Source organism: Rhincodon typus, chromosome 10 (genome assembly GCF_021869965.1).
Source record: "Rhincodon typus isolate 14 chromosome 10, sRhiTyp1.1, whole genome shotgun sequence".
Taxonomy (NCBI): Eukaryota; Metazoa; Chordata; class Chondrichthyes; order Orectolobiformes; family Rhincodontidae; genus Rhincodon; species Rhincodon typus.
The window spans coordinates 35851582-35866155 of NC_063341.1; the positions used below are offsets into that span (position 1 = coordinate 35851582).

General features: G+C 40.0%; 1 protein-coding gene across 5 annotated transcripts in view; it reads right to left on the reverse strand.

Annotated features, from left to right (window-relative positions):
• LOC109922344 overlaps positions 1 to 14574 on the reverse strand; it is an 83131-nt gene that overhangs the window by 23989 nt on the left and 44568 nt on the right. For all 5 annotated transcript variants that reach the window (XM_048602465.1, XM_048602463.1, XM_048602462.1 and 2 more), the window contains 6 exons: positions 12587 to 12644; positions 9616 to 9684; positions 9454 to 9482; positions 5202 to 5259; positions 3677 to 3705; positions 385 to 433 (listed from right to left, as the gene is read on the reverse strand). In XM_048602465.1, coding sequence (XP_048458422.1) covers positions 385 to 433; positions 3677 to 3705; positions 5202 to 5259; positions 9454 to 9482; positions 9616 to 9684; positions 12587 to 12644 — 292 coding nt within the window. The remainder of the gene's footprint in view (positions 1 to 384; positions 434 to 3676; positions 3706 to 5201; positions 5260 to 9453; positions 9483 to 9615; positions 9685 to 12586; positions 12645 to 14574) is intronic.

A 14574-nucleotide genomic window follows, 5' to 3' on the forward strand; every position in this document is an offset into this window, starting at 1 on the left:
TGAGTTTCGATACTCATTTTACACACAGAGGTATGAAAAGTTAAGTGAATCTTGTAAAGATGTTCAATTAATTGAAATATTCAAGTGTCCCATCATAAAGATAAAAAAAAACTCAGTTAGGATTCCCTTCCCTGATCACCATCCTTGGCTCATACTATGATAAAATTGTTAGGAGAGAGCATTACATATGCATGATGTTTGTTCAAATCTTTTGCAGCTTTCCCTGATAAAGTAAGCTCAAGATTATATTCCGTGAAAGCAGCTCGCCTTCATAAAGCCAGTATAATTTCAACAACGGAGAACATTTTCAGTGGTAGCATGCAGATGTAATGAAACTGCCTGCTATTCGAATCAACAGAGAAATTAAGTAAATAAAATGCTTACTCTGAGTTACAGGTCTCTGCATCATCATACACTTGTTCGTCTAATTGGTCTGAAAAAAAGCGATATATCCAATAAGCCTTACAGGAGAAGGGCTTGAATAACAGAATCTGAGCAGCCACAAACAGTAAATTGTTTTAAGCAAAATTTAGGGTTGAGTAAAGACAGTTCAACTGACTATGGGCCTGTGGGAAGAAATCATCAGCTAAAAGGAATAATTAACTCAAAATTAGCATGAAAACTGACATTACATTTCAAACATTTACACCCACATTACGTCATCTAAAAACACAGAATTAGTCTTACATGTATGATGGTGACAAGAATTGCTACCTTACTATTACCTCTCTTGACTCCTCCAATACCTCTGAATTGTCAAAACTGCTTGTTCAACATCCAGTATTGGACAGAACATAAAAACATAAACATGAGGAGGAGTAGGCTATTCAGCCCCTCTAGCCTGCCCTACCCATTCAGGCTGCATAATTCCATCTCCATAACACTGCCCAACTCTGCTCATGCCTCAATTCATCTGCTGCAGAAAACCCTCACTACCCCTTTTTTACTTCTGACTTGACTAGTCTAACATACTGCTGGCTGACCTTTTGCAGGCTTCATAAAATTGAGATCACCCAACACTCTTGTTGCCAATGTCCTAACTTAGACCAGGTTGCATTCACCCATCACCCCTGTGCTTGCTGGCCTACATTAGCTGACAACTCTTCAAGTTACCTGCACTTCTGCAGTTTGACATCTTGAGCTTCTCTGAACTAACCACTCCTTCATTCGCGAGGCCCCCAGACAAACAAAGAATTGGAGTGGGCCAAAAGGCCCCTCAAACCTGCTCTGCCATTTAGTAGCATCATGGCTGATTAGATTGGAACCTCAAATCCATATTCCTGCTTACCCCCTTGCTTACCAAGGATATATCCACTTCTGCCTTAAACATTCAAAGATTCTGTTTCCACTGTCTTTTCAGAAAAGAAGAGTTCTAATGACTCATGACCTCAGAAAAATCACTTCATCTGTTTTAAATGGGCTACATTTTTAAAAATACAAATGAAACCTGTTCCAGATCCTCCCATAAGCAGAAACATCCATTCCACATCTCACCTGTTGCAATCCCTCAAGATCTTCTATTTTTCACTCAAGTACCCTCCTACTCTTCTAAACTATAGCAGATGCAAACCTAGCCTTTTCTCATAAGACAATTTGCCCATTTCATGTTTAGGCTGACAAATCTTTCCTGAACAGCTTCCAACGGATTTAATTCCTTAAATAAGGTGACCAATAGTGTACATAATATTCCAAATGTGTCTCTCCACTGCACAGTATAAATGAAGATTAACTTCCCTTTTGCATTCAAATTCTCTTCGTAACAAATTATACATACAATTTGATTTCCAAATTACTTGTTGTATTTGCTTATTAGCTTTTCTTTTGATACACGCACTAGGATATCCAGATTCTTCTGCATCTCAGAGCTCAGCAATCTGAAATCATTTGACACTTTCCCCAAATTATACTCCATTTGCGAGATCTTTACTCACCCACTTAATGCATCCATGTTCCTTTGTAGCTTCATTACGTCCTCTTCACAACTTATTTTTCTACCTACCTTTCTTTCGCCATCAAATTTTACATACTTTTGATTCCTTTACCCAAGTCATTTATATAAATTGTAAGCAGCTGAGGCCCTAGCACCAAACCCTGTGGCACACCACACATTACATCTCGCCAGCCTGAAAAAGACCCATTTAAGACCCATTTATGCTTACTCTTTGGACCACAAGCTTTCATTTTCCGCAATAAACTTTGATGGGCATTTAGTCAACTGCTTTCTGGAAATCCAAGTACTGTACAGCGCTGGTTCCCCTTTATCTGCAATACATGTTACCTTCTCAAAGAACTGCAATAGATTGGTGTAACTACTTTAACAATAACTGTAAATATTTTTTCCATTACAAATGTTAAGCTAATTGGCCCATAGTTTCCTGCTTTCTGTCTTTCACTTTTAGAACAAAGGACTTACATTTGTAATCTTCAAACCAAATAGGATTCATCCTCAAATCTACGGAGTTTGTAAAATTGAAACCAACACAACTATCACACTTACCATTTCTTTTAAGACTCTAGGATGAAATCCATCAAGACCCACATACTTACCAGCCCACAACTTTGATAATTTACTCAGTACTACTTCAGTAGTGATTGTGTTTTTCTGACTTTCTCCTTCCCTCCCATTTCCTGATTTATCACTGCTTCCGGAATGTTACTTGTATCCTCAGTAATGAAGAGTGATGTTAAATACCTGTTAAATTCATCTGTTATTTCTTTATCTTCAATTATCAATTGTCCAGGCTCACTTCCTAAAGGACCAACACTCACTTTTATTTTACTTTAAACATTAGTACAGACTCTTTTCTGTTTTTATATTTCTGGCTAACATTCCTTTGTATTTTTAAAAAATCTCCTTAGTGTAATCCTCCAGTCTTACAACCATCCCTGAAATTCTCATTCCTTATTCAAATCTCTTGTCTATTTCCCTAACCTTCATCCAATCACTACATAGCTGAGGCCTCATCCTCTTTGTCAGCATTATCTGGGAATGCCTTCCCAAAACCATTCACATTTCCATTCTCTCTGTGCACCCCTCGCCCCCCATCCTCTGTTAACACCTTCCTCAACACCCACTTCTTGGACTAAGTTTTAATTATCTTTCTGCATATTTCTTTGGTCCATTTCATTTTTTTTTATTACGTCCCTGTGAAGTATTTTGGGTAGTTCTCCAAATTAAGAGTGTTATAAGAATGCAAGTTGCTGTTGTGAAATCTTTATACTGTGCTTTTGACATTACATGTTCTGACAACAGCCATTTTAGATCTTCTCCTGTCCAGGACTGCTCCATTAACAAAAGTAAGGAGCTGTGGCCAGCAATACCTCACAGCAGTTCTCCAGTTCCAATGGTGCTATAAGCTAAGGTATGCCTAAATGTTTACAGATTAGTCCAGAAATAAGAATCTAATGATGACCATGAAACCATTGTTGAGTGTCAGAAAAACCCATCTGGCTCACTAATGTCCTTCAGGGAAGGGAATCTGCTGTTGCTGGTCTGGCCTACATGTGACTTGAGGCCCGCAGCAATTTGGTTACTGCGCTCTGAAAAGGTCTAGCCACTCAGTTTAAGGGAGCTGAGGAACAAGCAATAAATGCTAGCTAGCCAGCCAGCGACGCCCATGGTCCACAAGTGAATAAAAAGAAGGATAGGTTATTGAACAGTAGATTTTGCACTTACCCTCATCCACAAAACAGTTCTGTGAACCGCTGAAATTTTTGATTGTGCCAGCCATAAGTAGAATAAAAAGAAAGAAGTAAAATATGTTCTTTTTGTGGTTCTGGTATACATTTTCTTTTCAAAAAACATCTTAAAAATTAATAAAACTTCATATGTGATTGGCAACTTGATAAAAGCTAAACTACCTTGATTTTAATCAAAGTTTGCATTTTATGTGAAAATCTATATGGTTTTGCCCAGAGTTTTAGATTCTGTGATAATGACTTCTTCATATTTAAAATCAGGAAAATTGTAAAATTTGCAAGAATATATATTTAAATCTTTTGTCAATTGATAACATTCTAGTTATTCTTAGTAATTTAGAAGAAGTCCAAGTTCCATAATTTTTTGTCTGAGCAAACTGCAGTTACATTGTTTGAAGGGAAACAGCATCCATCGCAAACTACTGTTTCGGGGAGCTTCCCTCCATCTCCCAAATAAACCCCCTTAATTCTCATCAATTCTCGTGTAGATCACTTTCAATTGCAGACAGTGTCCTTTTCAAATACTATTAGCATAATCAATCTCTGACTGTTGTTAACTTATAATTTTGTGCCTTAGTTGTAATTTCAACTATACTAATTATACTAGTTTGACAACTCTGTGTTACTTCCTCAGTGTATTAAGAAAAACTTTGTTTTCAGAATTTCATTCAAAAAGATCACTTTCCATTGCTTCTATTAAGAATTAACACTTGCATTATGCAAAATTACCTCAAGTATCATTAATGGTACATATAGCTTCCAACACCTTGGAATCTAACCCGTTTAATTTGAGAGTTAATTTTAAAATGTCGGTGGTAATACAACTATATATATAGACATGTATATGTGCTGGTGTTTAAATTCACAGCTGCAAGTTTAATAATCTGGCTACAGTCATTGCCTGGAATCTGGGGAACATTCCCAATGACAGCATTTAAAAGCAACATAAAATTGAATTCAGCCTACCTCTGGCAAGTAGTAAAGTTTGTGTTGTTGGCAGCAATTATTTATATTGCCTCATCAATGTTACCTTCACCATCGACACAGCAAAAAGCCACCTCTAGTTGCTATGCTATAATTTGTAAATCTCAAATGAATCATTCGTTTATCTTATTGCTGCTTGTGGGATCAGACTGTGCATGCATGGGTTATACATCTGCCCATTTATCAATAATAACTGCACTGCCAAAAGTAACTTCTTCCATTTTATAAAATTCTTCTAGATATTTCTGAGACACACTCAGATGTTATATAAATGCCAATCTTGCCAACATCATAATTCTGCCTTTAGTCAGTGTTCTCACCAACAACAGCGCTGTGCTGTAATATTATTACTTTTAATCTTTCACACTTATTATATGTTCTACGGTTGCTAAAAATTATGCAGAAAACTCTCAATATGTACTTGCCCAATAGTCTAAAACTTAATTTTGGACATCAAGTAAGAGTTTCAGTTTACTGTCCAATCATTCTCAATAGGAGAACAATATCCATTTATGCACCTCAGTTTTTGACTTGCTGACAAATTGCTCGAGTTATCGTAACCGTGGGATACAGATCCTATTAAGAAAGAAAAACAAAGACGTACAGTCAAAGCAAGAGGTGAAAATACAGTTAACAGGTATAATTTTCATTTTGCAGTTTCCATTTTAATCTCTTATTACAACTCAGCAATAAAGATATTAAAAGGAGAAACTAACTTTCCAACATCCATAACAGGAACAAAATGTTCACTGCACCTAATCAACTGGATGTAAACTTGAAGTTGACTGCTATAAAATTGCATTCATATTTCAATCCTATTACTTGATGCTTACAGTGCATGTAATTTTACTATCTGGATATATACCATCAATCTACGAGTGTCACCAATTTGGCTTTATCAACAGAACATGCAATGGATGTGAGAATTCATCACATTGTATAATTTGTTTTCAGGCCCTTGGCCCACTGGGTTTGGGAAGAGGGGGTGGGGTGGTGGTTCCCCTTTTGCCTTTTGTTTAAAAAGGACCATCGCCTCTGAATTTCTGAATCTGATTTCTGAAGAAGGGTCCCGACCCAAAACGTCCTGCTCCTCTGATGCTGCCTGGCCTACTGTGCTTTTCCAGCTCCACACTGTGGTATCGCCTCTGTAGAGATCTTTCTAGATTGCAAGTATGTGTGTTTATGTGTGGGATTAATGGGATAGAGTTAGAGTTCCAGATCTTTGCTTAGGTGTTTGCCACTTGCTTAAAACAAGTTTTATTCAAAATAAATTTGAGATCCTAATAATGCTGAGTTAATTAAAAAGAACCACAGTAAACATTGGGAGATAGCAGGAACTGCAGATGCTGGAGTCAGAGATAACAAGGTGTAGAGCTGGATGAACACAGCAGGCCAGGCAGCATCAGAGGAGCAGGAAAGCTGATGTTTTGATTCTGGAGCCTTCTTCAGAAATGGAGGAGGGGGAGGGTGCTCTGAAATAAATAGAGAGAGGGGGAGGCGATGATAGAAGGTAGATAGAGGAGCAGATAGGTGGAGAGAAGATGGACAGGTCAAGGAGGCGGGGATGAAGCCAGTAAAGGTGAGTGTAGGGAGGGAGTTGGTCAGTGAGGAGAGAGGGGCGGGTACGTGGGAGGGAAGACTGACAGGTCAAGGAGGCGGGTACGAGATGGGCTAGTCTTGGGAGGAGGTCGGGGGCAGGGAGATTTTGAAGCTTGTGAAGTCCACATCGAGACCATTGGGCTGCAGGGTTCCCAAGCGGAATATGCGGTGCTGTTCCTCCAGCCTTCGGTTGGCATCGTTGTGGCACTGGAGGAGATCCAGGATGGACATGTCGTCCAAGGAGTGGGAGGGGTAGTTGAAGTGGTTTGCTACTGGGAGGTGCAGTCGTTTGTCACAAACCAAGCGTAGGTGTTCCACAAAGCGGTCTCCAAGCCTCCGCTTGGTTTCCCCGATGTAGAGGAGGCCACATCGGGAACAGTGGATACAACATACCTCATTAGCAGATGTGCAGGTGAACATCTGTTTAATGTGGAAGGTTTTCTTGGGGCCCGGGATGGGGGTAAGGGGGGAGGTGTAGCACTTCCTGCAGTTGCAGGGAGAAGTGCCAGGGGAGGTGGGGCTAGTGGGGAGTGTGGAGCAGACGAGGGAGTCACAGAGAGAGCGGTCTCTCCGGAAGGCAGATAAGGGTGGGGAGGGAAATATATCCTTGGTAGTGGGGTCAGATTGCAGGTGGCGGAAGTGGCGAAGAATGATACTTTGAATCCGCAGGTTGATGGGGTGGTACGTGAGGACAAGGGGAATTCTGTCTTTGTTGTTATTGCAGGGAGGGGGTGTGAGGGCTGAGGTGCGGGAAACACGAGAGATGCTGTCAAGGGCATTTTCAACCATTGAGGGGGGGAACTTGTGGTCCTTGAAAAATGAGGACATCTGGGATGTCCGGCAGTGGAATGCCTCATCTTGGCAGCAGATGTGACAGAGGCGAAGGAATTGGGAATAGGGGATGGCATTCTTGCAGGAAGGTTGGTGAGAGGAGGTGTATTCTAGGTAGCTGTGGGAGCTGGTGGGCTTGAAATAGATAGCAGTTTCCAGGTGGTTACCAGAGATGGAAACAGAGAGGTCCAGGAAGGAGAGAGAAGTATCAGAGATAGTCCAGGTGAACTTAAGGTTGGGGTGGAAGGTGTTAGTAAAGTGGATGAACTGTTTGAGCTCGTCGTGGGAGCACGAGGCGGCGCCGATACAGTCATCGATATAACGGAGGAAGAGGTGTGGGATGGGGCCAGTGTAGCTGCGGAAGAGGGACTGTTCCATGTATCCTACAAAGAGGCAGGCATAGCTTGGGCCCATGCGGGTACCCATGGTCACTCCTTTTGTCTGTCAGGAGTGGGAGGAGTTGAAGGAGAAGTTGTTAAGGGTGAGGGCGAGTTCGGTTAAGCGTCAGTGGAGGGGGACTGGTCGGGCCTGTGGGACAGGAAGAAGTGAAGGGCTTTCAGGTCACCTGCATGGGAAATGCAAGTATATAGGGACTGGATGTCCATGGTGAAGATGAGGTGTCAAAGACCAGGGAATCGAAAGTTTTGGAGGAGGTGGAGGGCATGGGTGGTGTCATGGACGTAGGTGGGGAGTTCCTGGACCATGGGGGAGAAAATGGTAAACATTTATTTTTTTCTGGATTGCAGTACCAAAGAGAAGCAATTGGCTATTTTGGTAACTGGATCAACAAACTTATACTAATGGTGTGACTGGTGGAGTAGTGGATCTTAATTATTAGAGGACTCCTCCCGTCACAGTTGTAACACCATCTTTCCTGGAACTCCCACATTTGTATCCTTCCAATCAGGATTCCACGTACTGAAACTACTCTCAAAGTCACAATTGACTACTTACATGACAGACAAAAGTAAACTTTCCCTCCTTGACCCTCTCAACTTATCTGCAGCCTATGACATGGTTACCAAAACCCATTCTACTCCGGTGCCACTACACTGCCATCCAGTTGGGCAGAACGGCTCTCTTGTGATTCCATTTTTTAATCAATCAGTCTAATCGTAGCCAGAGAGCCTTTTGAAATGATTTCTCTAAGATCTGTACTTAACTCCTCCCATTTCTTATCTACATGCTCTTGGTTACATCGGTGAAAAACACAGTATTAGGTTTCATAATACACTAATGACTGTTACTAAATGATCGCAATTCTTATTTGACATCCATGACTGGATGGACAGAAATTTTCTCCAAAAGAAAGACTGAAGCCATTATTTTTTGGCAGTTCTCACTCCAAACTCTACTCTTTGATGACCAACTCAATCCTTCTCCCCAGCAACAACCTAGGATAAAGACAGTCCACTTCCAACCTTGGTATCACATGCAATCCTGAGATGAACATCTGAACCAATATTGATGTCATCGGTAGGACTGTCTATTCCCACCTCCATTACAATTCATCTGCTGCTGAACCCTTCATTCATGCTCCATTGTCTCCAAACTTGCAATTCCCATACGCCAATGCCAGGTCTTCCACATTTTAATCTCCGTAAACTTGAACTCATCCAAAGGTCTTCCACATTTTAACATGCACTCAGTCCTTTTCCTCTATCACGCTGCACTTGTATACATACATTAAAATTCTCTTGATTTCAAATCACTCAATGACCTTTCCCTCCCCATCTCTGTAATCTCCTTCAACCCTACAACTTCCCAAGAGATCTGTGCTGCTCTATTTCTGGTCAGTTGTTCATTGCTCGTGGCTATTCCTTTGCTCTGTTTAGACATTCCTTAAAATTTAAGTCTTTCACCAAGCTTTTCATCATGTGGCCTAATATCTCAAGTGCTTGGTGTTATAATTTGTTCTACAATGCTCCTGCACTAAAGGCATTGTATAAATTTATGAAAGTTGTTTTTAGTTACTCTCCAGATCATTAATCCAGGCCTCTGGATTACTAGTTTAGTAACATTATCACTGATCTACCATAGGCCAACATGAATCTCTTATACATGGTCTTTGATATCAGATAAGTATTTTGGTGTTTTGAGTGGAAGCTATGTTATCAACAGAAGAAAAGATATCTTGTCTTTGAGGTCAATTGACAAACTTTAACAGTTGCTGAACTGAATAATCTGCTTTTATTTCTCTCAGCAGATATCCCCCATCAACCACCTCAACAATTTCATCTTTCATTACATATGAATCTAATTATGAGTATCCTTCCACAAGAAAAGAATCAAAACATGTAATTTTTAGCATTAAAACTAATCAAAAAATATAAATCTTACCAAATTCAGGTTGCAGGGTATACAAGGAACTGCAGTAAAATATTAAAAAAGGTTAAGGCACAGAGTTTTCTTGAAACTGAAAAAAGTTTTAAAATTATTTGTTCATTTTCTTAAAAAAAAAGTCAGTGAACCTAATTATTGTATACATGGTGTCAATCTTACCTTTCATGGCCTTTTTTCTTTTCTTTTCCTTTCTGTAAGATTTTTGTCAGGGGGTTCATCTTATTTCCACTGTCCGTGCACCATAAAATGTAAGAATATATTTATATAAAGGCTTGACGTACAATCGAGTTTTCATTGTCTAAACCTGAATATGCATCTAAATGGGTAGCACACTATATTACATTTTCTTATCTGTGTAGACTCATTTGAGTTTTCAGTAAAAGTGAACAGGTGCTACTAGTGGTTTTGTTCTTGCCATTTACAATGACTGTTACACTATCATTTGTTTCCCTTTGACTTGTATCACCACTCCTCTTGGGCCTCTGATGTGAACATAAAAGATTCAATGGCTCCATTGACAACATCCGAAAATCAGACGACCTGGGAATCATCACTTTGCTATGGTTTATGGAAACTTACAGTGCACACATTGGCTGCCACATTCCCACTGTAGTGGCTTCAATTCAATTTCTCACTTAATCCAGGAGGGCCAGTTCAGAAAGAGGAGGTGTGGCACAAAAATAAGCATCAATTTATTGCTTTGGAGTTTTTTTAAAAAATTAATCATTTAAACTAATATGTAATGAATCAAAATGGCCCATAAAAGAAGTGCCAAGCAGCAGATCTAATCAATAAAATCCTTTTTGTTGTCATCTCAGTGAAGAAACAAAGCTAGAAAAAGACAGATTCATCCCCAAGTCCCCATCACCAGGGAAGGGGTTGGGTACTACAGCCAAATGAAGGAATTGATTTTAACTAACACTGACATTGTGTCCAAAATGTAGCAGCAAATTACTGCAGGTGCTGGAATCTGTACTAAAAACAACAAATGCTGGAGATCACAACTGGTCGGATGGCGTCCATGGAGAGAGAGTAAGCTAACATTGCGTCTAGATGACTCATCAGGTTTGGATTTCTTCTTCCCACATAAACACATGCCCTTGCTTGCTTTCACTGCCTCCCACGCACTCACTTGCTTTCTTTCTCTCACACACGTGCTCTCTCTCTGTGTCACAGACAAAGGTCTGCTTCATAACCTTGAATGCAGATATACAGGAGTTAGCACCCACTAGTGATGGTGTCTCTTTTCTCATGTCCTGCTGCCAGCTTTATCCCTGGCCTTGCTTGCCACCTTGAGCCCATGCCCTCTCTGTCTGCCAACTAACATCCTGTCCTTTACAGCAGCCTATCAGGAATGGGGTGTTCGATCTCCATTGCTCTCCCTGGGCCACGACCAGTGCCAAGCTCTAGTTTTGTCTTCACCCTGAATCTCCAGCTCTCCAAAATTTCAAAATGGTTGTCCCTATATTCTTTCCACTGTTTCCTATCGATTCAGAGACGTATTCTCATCCACGTTTGCTGCTGATAGATTCAGCAGTCAGCCTACTAGGAAAAAACAGCCTCCGATTGGTCAAGAAGCTGTGCAGCATTTTTGAAAAGAACAATTTTTTTTTCTATGTGGGTCTCATAGTCCAGCGGTTATGTCCCTACCTCTGAGCTAGGAGGCCCGAGTTCAAGTCCCATCTCCTTCAGAGGTTTGTAATAACACCTCTGAGGAGGTTGATTTGAAAATATGGATTGTAACTACTTCCATGGATAGGACAAGAACCCTTCCACTGTAAACGTGAACAATCTGGGGCTGCGTGTTCGACACATCTTCTGTATACGGTTATTGAGACATGATAAACTGCATCTTGTTATCTAAGACAAGTGCCTCTTCTGCAGACACTTATTCATGATCCATCCTCCACCTCAGACGACTGGACAGCCCCTTTGATTACATTGGAGAAGAGGATTGGTGGCAGTCCACATCAACCACAGGACAGTAGTGGTTGATACCCAGCTATCACAGATTGTAGCAAGTTGTTGCAATACATCTTGTGGATGAAGTACACTGCTGGTACTGTGCATCAGTGGTGGGGGGAGCAAATGTTGATGGTGGAGAACAGTGTGCTAATCAAACAGGCTACTTTGTCCTGGATGATGTTAAGCTTCAGGAATGTTTTTGGAGCTGCAAACATCCAGGCAAGTGGGGAGGATTCCAAAACACTCCCGACTTGTGCCTTGCAGATGGTGGATAGTCTTTGGGAGTTAAGAGCTGCTCACTGCAGAATTCACAGCTTAGTTGCGATCTTGTAGACATAGTATTTACACGGCTGGGTCAGTTCGGTTTCTGGTCAATGGTTACCCCTAGGATATTCATAGTAGGGTTTTTAGTGATTGTAATGTCTTTTAATGTCAAAGAGTGGCAGAGGTTGGTGGTGGTTAGGCTCTCTTGTTGAAGATGGTCAATTGTGGGTGGTTGGGGTGGATTGCTACCACCAAACCTTCTGAATATTGTGTGCTACACGTTTTTAAAAATTCTTTGATGGATGCATCTCTGACAAACCAGTTATTGTTGCTCATCCCTAATTGCCCTTGAACGGAATAGCTAGCTTGAGAATTTCAGAGGGCAGTAGGAAGTCAAACATGTTGCTGTAGGTCTGGGGCCAAATGTAGGCCAGGTCAGGGACAAATGGCAGATTTCCTCCTGTGAAGGACATTTGCAAACCAAATAGGTTTGCACAGCAATTGATGATAGTTTCACAGTCACTGTTTCGGAGACCAGCTTTCATTTTCAGATATCATTCATTACATTTAAATCTCACCAGTTGCCATACTTTAATTTTAATCCATATCCCCAGAGCACTGGGCTGAATTTCTTGAATGAAAATATTTCTTTGATCAAAATAAATAGCAATATGTGCAGAAAACAGGGGATTAAGACCACTTTGTATGTAACACATGTACAAATTGCCATAATCCCATAGGACCATTAGAGAGAGTGGTGATGAGAGTTTAACCTGAGGCTCATCATTCCCCAGGCCAGGGTCGAGGTTGAGAAGACAGGAACTCAGCTGGTGAGTCCACATGGTTGGCATCGTTCTGTATCTGCTCAGGTTATATGATACTTAAAGGCTTGCTCACCAACCTGTTTCTTTTCTCTGACTCTTTTTTGGTATCTGTTGCTTCACAGGATTGCCCAAAGCCTTATTTTATTCATGCAATACAAAAACAAGAGTAAATGCAATTTAAAACAAATCTCATTTGTATTGGCGTCTATTGATTAAAACTATAATCTTTTCACAACACAGAACCCCTATTAAAATGAAATTATGGGAGTGCAGTCTGCATAAGTATAAAGAAACAAAGTACATCTCAAACCTCCCATTATAAGTAATGCTGGTAGTAGCAAACAAGGGAAAATGTAATTATCAGCAAGTTATTTGACTGATTACAAGGTGATCGTTGAGCAATTTTCATTGCAATATTAAATCTTAACCCATGATCTTCTCCCAAAAACAAATGAAATAAACATTTCGGAAGCTGAACTAGCATGAACTTCTAATTCAGTGTAGGAATACTAGGCAAGGATTCTCACGGGGGTGAATGTTAACAAAATTTACTACGAATGATGTTCTCTGTAACAGAATCTATTCAAATTCAGGTAATCATACAATTACTCAAATGAGTTAATTTGTTACAAAATCACCTCCAAAGGACATGATAACTTAATAGGCCTGCAATACTTTTAACATAATCTTTAAAGCAAATTTGCATGATTTGGTGGTAAACTGTTGTTTATTTTGGAAAATATTCTGATTGAAATACGTCGAATTCAAAGCTTTTGGGTGCACATTTTTGCTATGGCTGTCAGTTCTCACCAGGCAAAACATTCCTACAGTCTTGATAACACTCCTGCATAATAAATAACAGTTAACTCAACTGAGATTGTGGAAATCCCTCTGGTTAATACTATTAAATGATATGGTTTCATGATAGGAGAACTACTGCATTTGAAGGCATTGGCCAATAGTAGGAATTGAGTATAATACTCACCCTTACTGCGATTTAAATTAAACAGCAAGTTTTAGAGTGAGTTTAAACATGAAAGTCAGGAAGTTTGCTATATTCATACATACAAACACATGAATTAAGAAAAGGAGCAGGCGACTCAGCTGCTTGAACCTACTTCGCCATTCAACTAGATTGTGGCTGATCTGATTACTCCACGTTATCATTTATCCCTGAATACCTTCCACCTTCTTGCTTATCAAAAAATAAAGCTGCCTCTGCCTTAGAAATATTCAAAGGCTCTGCTTCCACTGCCTTTGAGAAAGAACTTTGCAAAACCCTGCATGAGACAAAAAAAAAGCTCTGCTTAAAATGTGTGAACCTTTACTTATAAACAGTGATCCTTAGATCTTGATTCTCCCACAGAAAAGAATATCCTCTGCAGATCTACCCTGTTAAAACCTTCAGGATTTTCTATTTTCCAATCAAGTAACCTTTCATTCTTCTAAACTCAAGCAGATGCAAACCTAGCCTGTATAAATTTTCTATGTAAGACACCCAGCCCATTCCAGGTAATAACTATTGAACTGTTTCCAATGCTTAAATAAGTATCAAATACTGTACGCAGTACTCCATATGTGCCCTCACCAATGCCCTGTATAACTGAAGCATAACCTCCCTACATTGTACTCAAATTTCCTTCACATATGAGAACATTTTATTAACTTTCCTAGTTATGCTTTATCTGCATACTAGCCTTTTGTAACTCATGCACGAGGACATCCATATCCCTCTGCATCTCAGAGTTCTGCAATCTCTCCCCATATAGATAGTATGCATTTTTAAAAATTCTTCCTGTCTTAATGGACAATTTCAAATTTTCCCATGTTATACTTCATCTTCCAGATTTGCGCTATGCCCACTCACTTAACAAATTTTCCTTTGTGGCCTCCACGTGGTCTTTACACAACTTAGTTTGCCTTTGTATCATCAGCAAATTTAGCAATCATTTATTCTGTTCCTTCATCCAAGTTATTTTTATAAATTGCAAAATGTTGAGGCTCCAGCACTGCTCCCCTGTGGTATACTGCTCATTCATCTTGCCAAACAAAACCCATTTATGCC